Source organism: Monodon monoceros, unplaced genomic scaffold (assembly GCF_005190385.1).
Source record: "Monodon monoceros isolate NGI ecotype Baffin Bay Population unplaced genomic scaffold, NGI_Narwhal_1 Super_Scaffold_12, whole genome shotgun sequence".
Taxonomy (NCBI): Eukaryota; Metazoa; Chordata; class Mammalia; order Artiodactyla; family Monodontidae; genus Monodon; species Monodon monoceros.
The window spans coordinates 167,948,332-167,956,023 of record NW_021703768.1 but is presented as its reverse complement, the minus strand read 5'-3'; the positions used below and the strand labels follow the sequence as shown (position 1 = coordinate 167,956,023).

Sequence of the window (7,692 nt, the reverse complement as noted above, 5' to 3'; positions counted from 1 at the left end):
CCCGACCCCACTTCCAGTCCCGCTGGGGCTCATTAGAGACTCTGCTTGCTCTAACCGTCAGCCTTCCACCATGGGGCCTCAAAACAGCCCCCCGGTCCCGCCCACTACCGGGAGGTCGGGGTGTGGGGGTGGGATGAGGGCTTATCACAGACTCGCCCCTGTCTGCCTGTTCTGTCCTACCGGAGGGTTCAGAGCAGACCCCCACCCCCTAGCCCCGCCCACCCTAGGGGAGGGGGAAGGACTCCTCATAGACCCGCCCCTGTCTGTTCTCTCCCACCAAAGGGATCAGAACAGCCCACTTCCGCCCCAGCCCCACCCCCGCCCTCCTCGGGGGTTTCATCATGGAACCCCCGCAGTCCGGTCCACCCCTCCAGGGGTCAGAACAGCCCCACTGACCCGCCCTCGGCCCCGCCCTCCTGCCCGGGGTCGCCCCCTCTACCCCGGCCTCGTACGCCCCGCGCAGCCGGGTCCACTCTGTACTTGCGGCGGCGCAGTGGTTCGGTGAGGCTCCGCGGCGCGGCGTCGTCCAGGTCCTCTGGCAGCAGGAAGCTGCGGTCCAGCACCTCAGACGCCTCTTGCCAGTTGGCGAAGCAGGCGGGGCCCAGGCGCCGGATCTCGTCGGCCGCGTCGAGCGTGAGCACATCCCCACTCGGCTTGAGCACCACGACCGCCGGCAGGCGCTCCACGGAGAACCGGCGCCCGAGGTCCCTGCGGGGCGGGCGGGTCAGTCCGGTCGGACCCTCGTCCTTGACCCTATGCTGTGGAGCCCCACATCCCTCCTCCCAGTACTTACTGAGCGCCTTCTGTGTGCACTGTCCCATGCCGGCCTCTGGGGATGCCCAGGAACCAGAACAGGCCAGGCCACACTGGCCTCCGGGCTTTGGCTCCAACACCCCAGACATGCTCCCACCGCAGGGCCTTTGCACTGGCCATGTCCTCCGCCTGGAGCACTCTCTCCAGACATCTGCGGATTAAGACCCTGTATGCTGCAGACACCTAACCTTAAATCTCAACGCCTCTCTTTCTCTCTGCTGATGCGCGGCTCTCAGCATCCAACACACGGCATAGTTTATTTCTCCTGTTTGTCATTTTCTCCCACAATAGAAAGTAGCTTCACTAGGGCACAGATTTCTGTCCCTATTCACGAGTGTCCCCAGTGCCCGAAACAGTGCCGGGCACAGAGTAGATGCTCAGGAAATGTGTGTGGGATGAATGAATAAACACTGACAGATTCCATAAAGAGATACTAAACTGAGTAAAGGACTTATGGTCAGAGAGGACCTCTTTAAGGAGGTGACCCTGGAGCTGAAATCTACAGGAAGAGGAAGGGGAGAACTGGGGAAAGTTTTCCCATGCAGGGTGCACAGCCGGTGCAAAAGCCTGAAGGTCAGAGGGAGATTGGAGTGCAGCACTGATCATAAAGGCCCTGCAGGGCCATGGTAAGGAGTTTTTGATTTTGTTTTCTGTATGAGAGAGGGCCAGTGAAAAGCCATCCACAGGAGACCCCCAGACCAATTCTCCCATCTAGGCCAAAGCCCCACACGGTCATCATGGAGTCAAGTAGGCTACCAGACTGGTCCCATCACCCATGATTCTTAACTTCCACCCATGGGGTTCTTGGGTGGCCCTTTTCCAGGCCTCCTTACAGAGACACATAGTATTGATACTTGCAAAATCCCACAGGAGTAGGTTGCCAGACATAGCAACTAGAAATACAGGACACCCTGTGTGAATGAATTTGAACTTCATGTAAACAACAAATAACTTTTTATAAGTATGTCCCTGCATCACGTGGGACACAGTTATACTCAAAAATTCTTCATTGTTTACATGAAATTTATATTCAACTGGGTGTCCTGTATTTTATCTGGCAACCCTGTGTGTGGGAGGGGTAGGGGGTGGGGACTCGCTCACTCTGTCTGGATACTTGCCTGGGTGAAGGCTTTGTGGAGAGGACCCTGCCTCAAACAAGGTCAATGTTTGGCTATGATCCCCTTACAGCTGGCATTTCTTCCCCCAGGGGAGGGAAATGTTCACCATTTGGGGAAAAGAACCTCCTCAGCTGCAGAAGGCTGTGGGAGTGAGCAAGTGTGCCAACTCTGATAATGTTGGGTGGGGATGAAGGTCTCCATAACCTGAAACTTCTAAGTTTTGTAACAAAATTGATGACATCAGTAAAATGGCACAAAGTCTGCAACTCACTTTGAAATGGTTCAGCACAAACTCCACGTGCATGGAGATAAAGCAAATGGCAAAAATGCCCAAGGGTTTCATTGTGTGCTCCTTCCAACTTTTTGGCATCTTTGAAATTTTTCTTTTATTTTTCCTTTGGCCATGCCACACGGCTTGCAGGAAACTTTTCATAGTAAAAAATTGGGGTTTAAAAAGAATGAGGGACTTCCCTGGTGGCGCAGTGGTTAAGAATCCGCCTACCAATGCAGGGGACACGGGTTCAAGCCCTAGGTCCGAGAAGATCCCATATGCCGCGGAGCAACTAAGCCCGTGCGCCACGACTACTGAGCCTGTGCTCTAGAGCCTGCGAGCCACAACTACTGAAGCCCACGTGCCTAGAGCCCGTGCTCCGCAACAAGAGAAGCCACCGCAATGAGAAGCCCGGGCACTAAAACGAAGAGTAGCCACCTGCTCGCCGCAGCTAGAGAAAACCCGTGCACAGCCACAAAAACCCAACACAGCCAAAAATAAGTAAGTAAAATAGAAATAAATTTATAAAGTAAATAAATAAAAAGAATGAAAGTCTCACTGTTGAAAAGGGGAAAGTTTGCAAATAGCCACAAACGATCACACTGTTTATTGGGCAGCTCCTTGGACAGCTGGAACTCAACCATCTCTCTCTCTCAGCTCCAGTGCCCTCCATGGCTCCCAGCTACTCTGAGGATCACATCCATGCTCATTAGGTGGCATTTGGGGCGCTGCTCCACATGCTGCCTTCTTACTCCTGGTATGACTGTTCCCTGAATTGGCTGTTTTTTCCCTGAAATCCTCCGAGCCTTTGTCTGGGTTACGTCCTCTGCCTGGAAACCCTTCCCTTTCCTCACTCTTTACCCTCCTATCCTCCTTGTCCTTGGTGGTGGTGGTGGGGTGTCTCTCTTTAAAGCCATTTCCTCTGGGAAGCATCCCCTGACCCCCAAATCTCAGCAAGGTCTCCCCATGATATTTCCACATGACATCCTCCCTTTGTCCTTGGGAACTACTGCAGTTCTTTATCATGTATTTATCTGAGTGTTTGAGTCTTTGTTTCACGTTTGTGCTCCCCCCTTCCCAGGTTGTAAACTCCCCAGGGAGCTGGATGGAAATGGGCATATGTACCCCTCCCCTGCCCCTCCCCCCAGTTCTCTGTTCTGATTGGCCTACAGAGGGTGCTCATCAACTTCAGATGGAACAGATACCTCAGTAAACAAATACTTCACTTTCAGCAGAAACAGCCCCTCCTCCAGGAAGCCCTCCCTGACCTCTCCTCTCACCTCACCTCCTCAGGTCATCCTCGAAGGGCAAGAAGAGCCACTTCTTGGGCATGTCCCTGAGGAACAGGTCCTGCTGCTCCTCTGTCGAGTCCTGGGACACGTACACCAGAGCCAGCTGGGCTGCCCGCAACACATAGAACTCATCCGTGAGCCGCACAAAGAAGTCCCTGAGGATGGGTGCAAAGGCCTGGCACTTCGGGCACGAGCCGGCACCAAAGAATAGCAGCACCAGTCGGTTTTCCAGCCGGCGGCTAAGCTCAGCCTCTGTGTCCAACTCATCCTGGTCACTGTTGTTTCGGATCAGGACACGGCCAGAGAACAGGCAGGCCATGGCAACCCTGGCTGGGTGCTGGGGACAGGGCGCAAGGACCTTGTGTGACCCCGAGCCTGCTGACTGGCTGCTGTCCCAGGATTAGGAATTTTTAGGAGGCCAGTTTAGAACCTCACTAATCTGCCTAACCTCGACCTGATTCTTTGCTGCCTCTGAGGGCAGGGGGTCAGCTGCTCATGGGCCTGTCTCAGCAGACAGCTGCTAAGGCATTAAAAAAACAGGCTGACATACTGGTGTGAAAATATTTTGTTAAATTGTGATGTAAAAAGATACGTGCCTCTTCATGAATGCATTCGGTAATCCTAAACCACAGGGCTCAACTAATTAATAACAGCGCTTTCTAAGTCGAGATGAGCATAAATGATATTTCAAGGTGTCTGCCTGCCATGACCAGGATGTCCTGTGAAATTATCTTTGATTTACATGGGTGACAAAGTCACAGAGCTGGCCAATACTTGCTTTGATAGGACATGAGAAAACAGGCTAAATTCCGGTTAGAAATTAATAAGAATAAACTTTTTTTTCTTCCCTTCGCCCTCCTGAATCCTGTCTAAACAGCCCACCTTAAGATTCCACGGTGAGTAAGGGTGAAAATCATGGTCACGGTATTTTGTGGCCCTCTCCCACCAAGCGCTGGGAACTAGTTCTCCTCTCCTTGAAGCCAGGCTGGCTCCTAACTTGCTTTGACTGATAGAATGTGGTGGAAGGTGTGAGTTCGCAGGATAAGCCTTATTCTCACCTCCCACTTTCACTCTTTTGGAATGTGGCCTCCAGACGCCCCATGCAAGGAAGCTGATCTAGCCCAGAGGTTGGCAAACTTTCTATGTAAAGGGCCAGGGAGTAAATATTTTTGACATTTTAGGCCACAGAATTCTGCTACAACGTTGAATTCTCTTATTGTGCAAAAGCATCTCTAGACAATATGTAAATTAATTTGTGTGTCTGGGCTCCAATAAAACTCTATGTACAGACACTGAAATTTGAATTTCATATGTCGTGAGACATCAATCTTTCGATTTTGTTTTCAACCGCTGAAAAATGTAAAAACCATTCTTAGCCCGCAGTGAGCAGGATTTGGCCCGCGACCCGTTCTAGCCTATTGGTTGAGAGGCCACATGGAAGAGAGCTAGGTGCCCAGCCAACTGCCACATGTGTGATCTTCCAGCCCAGCCACTGACAGAATGTAGCACAGTGACTGTGCCAGGTGAGACCAGCAGAGGGACGCCCAGGTGTTACTGACCAGGGTTCTTGGCCTCCTTAATCAACAGAAATTGATCAGAGGCCAGACAAGAAGTTCAGGCAAGGCTTTACTGGGGCCCCTGCTGCAGGCCCCTACTTGCAGAACCAGGAACAGTGTCCCTCGCTGGCTTGCTTGCTGAAGTGGGGGCGAGCTGGTTCCTTATATGGGGTGAGGGGAGGGGTGTGTCCAGGGGTTGGGTCGGAGGGGCGGCTTTGGTGGTTTGCCCACCCCTTTGGTGGTGGTGTGTACGGGGGGCATGCGCAGCACCCCGCTTTTGCTCCCAGCTCTTCAGAAGCGGCAGTTGGGGTTTTTTGGTCTTTTTGTATCTTGTCCATAGCTTGCCCTAACTGTGCGTGCAAGTAGTTCTTTTTAGTCCCTCATAGTTTCTTTGTATTCATATTTTGTTGCTTGAGGAGACTTTTGCCCAGGTGCAAGCACTGCAGCAAAGGGTCCCAGGTCCCAGGTCCCAGCCTGTCTCACAGGCAACCCATGGGATCCTGAGAAATAGTTGCTTAGCCTTGGATGAAGCCACTCAGTTTGGGGGTGATTTGTTATACAGCAATAGGTAACCAGAACACCAGGTCTTGAGGACTTTTCTGGACCTGGGGAGATGTGAGAGCCAGAAAGAAACTTAGTATTGGCTTTAAAAAATTAAAAAGAAAACCACAAAATCCTCATTCTCAAGAGTTTAACCTACCTTGTCAAGGCTTTGTGACTGGGCCCATCCCTGATGGGTCTACCTTTCATTCTGATAGGGATAGAGTAAGATACTTACACAGCTAGAAATCCCACTAGGGGAAGATAGAGAAGGACTTCAGGAGGTCACCGTAAACTAGACATCAACCAGGAAATGCCCAGGTCATCTGGCAGATAAATCAGAACATTTTGAAACTAAACACTTACTCGGGCCACTACCACGGAAAAAATGGATACAAGACCTGCATTTGGCATTGTGAGGTCTGTAAGATAACCTGCCCTGAAAAACTGCATGCCGGCTCAGTAGCTTACAGAGGAATATGGGGGAAAGGTGAAATAAACTAGGGGAAAGGTGACATTATACTGAAACCTGAGATAAATTAGCATATTTTAGTATATGTTATCACCTTTTTACTAATATATTGGATTGGCCAAAAAGTTCGTTCGGGTTTTTCTGTAAGAGGCTATGGAAAGACCCGAACCAAATTTTTGGCCAACCCAATACATATGATTTAAGTAGCGCTATGACAGTCCCAATTAGACCATACAAGCTTAAAGGAGGAGCTGATGAGGTAAGCCTTGACATCTACCCAAGAATGAGGAAGAAGGGGGTCTTCTTCCCTACCTACTTTTTCTTTGATTATGAAAATGTAGCCACCTTTGTTCTCAGGACAGCAGAGCTCCCTTGCCTGCCGGCTTGTATCCTTCACAAGAGTCCTATAGTATTAAATCCACTTCTTGGCACTTCCCTGGTGGTGCGGAGTGGGTAAGACTCTGCACTCCCAACGCTGGGGGCCTGGGTTCGATCCCTGGTCGGGGAACTAGATCCCACATGGATGCCGCAACTAAGAAGTCCACGTTCTCATGCCGCAGCTAAGACTGGCGCAGCCAAAAAAAACCCCACCCCACTTCTTACCTATCACTTTGCCTCTCGTTGAATTCTCTCTGCACCAAGACACAAGAATTGGAACTTCAGTAAGCCCTGAGACCAGGCGTGAAGTTTCAGCTGGGAGATTGTGGGTTCAAGTCCCATCTGCCAGAGATTGTGGGTTGGAGTCCCATCTGAGGTGTGCGGTTTCAATTCCCTTTAAAATTTCCTGGTTAGATTTTCCTCTCTCTGCCAGAACCTTGGGAAGTCCCAACTTATTGTGAATTCAAGAGATTACTGAGAGCAAAATTATCTCAACAATGGAGAACTCTTCTAAGATGTTTACAAGGTATGAAAATAAAGGGAAACCTCACAAAAATGGAGTTGGGAGGCCAGAGGGGGAGCTCTCATGCAGTATTACTCAAGGTCAATTACAGGAAGAACTGTCAATTACAGGCCCCAACAGAAGAATCATCAATAGGAAGGAATCACCAATTACAGGCACCAAAAGAAAGGATGTACATTGAATCTCCTACAAGAAATCAACTACCCCAGGAACTCAGCCAATGAGAAACTCTCATCACCCTGAACACTCACTTTTCTCCAGTGGATTTTCCTTCCAAACAGTGCCTCTCAACTTCCTCCTTTTTCTTTTTAAGTAAATTTTTATTTTAATTTTTATTTATTTTTGGCTGCGTCGGGTCTTCGTTGCTGTGTGCGGGCTTTCTCTAGTTGCAGCGAGTGGGGGCTACTCTTCGTTGCGTTGGGTGGGCTTCTTTTGTTGTGGAGCACAGGCTCTAGGCACACGGGCTCAGTAGTTGTGGCTCATGGGCTCTAGACTGCAGGCTCAGTAGTTGTGGCACATGGGCTTCGTTGCTCCGCGGCATATGGGATATTCCCGGACCAGGGCTCGAACCCATGTCCCCTGCATTGGCAGGTGGATTCTTAACCACTGCGCCACCAGAGAAGCACCCCCTCCTTTTTCTTTATAAAATAATGTTCCTCTCCTTTTTGTTGTCATTGTTGTTGTTGGACTTGTCTATGGTTTTCGCTGTAGGTTGCTTGTCCTGAATTG

At 50.4% G+C, this 7,692-nt stretch overlaps 1 protein-coding gene across 1 annotated transcript; it reads right to left on the bottom strand.

Annotated features, from left to right (window-relative positions):
* Positions 1-332: 332 nt before the first annotated feature.
* Positions 333-4,761, bottom strand: NXNL1 (nucleoredoxin like 1). The gene is made up of 2 exons (XM_029217942.1): positions 3,488-4,761; positions 333-708 (listed from the first exon to the last, which is right to left on the bottom strand). The coding sequence occupies exons 1-2, from the start codon at positions 3,811-3,813 to the stop codon at positions 378-380; spliced, it is 657 nt and encodes a 218-aa protein (XP_029073775.1). The 5' UTR covers positions 3,814-4,761; the 3' UTR covers positions 333-377.
* Positions 4,762-7,692: the final 2,931 nt, after the last annotated feature.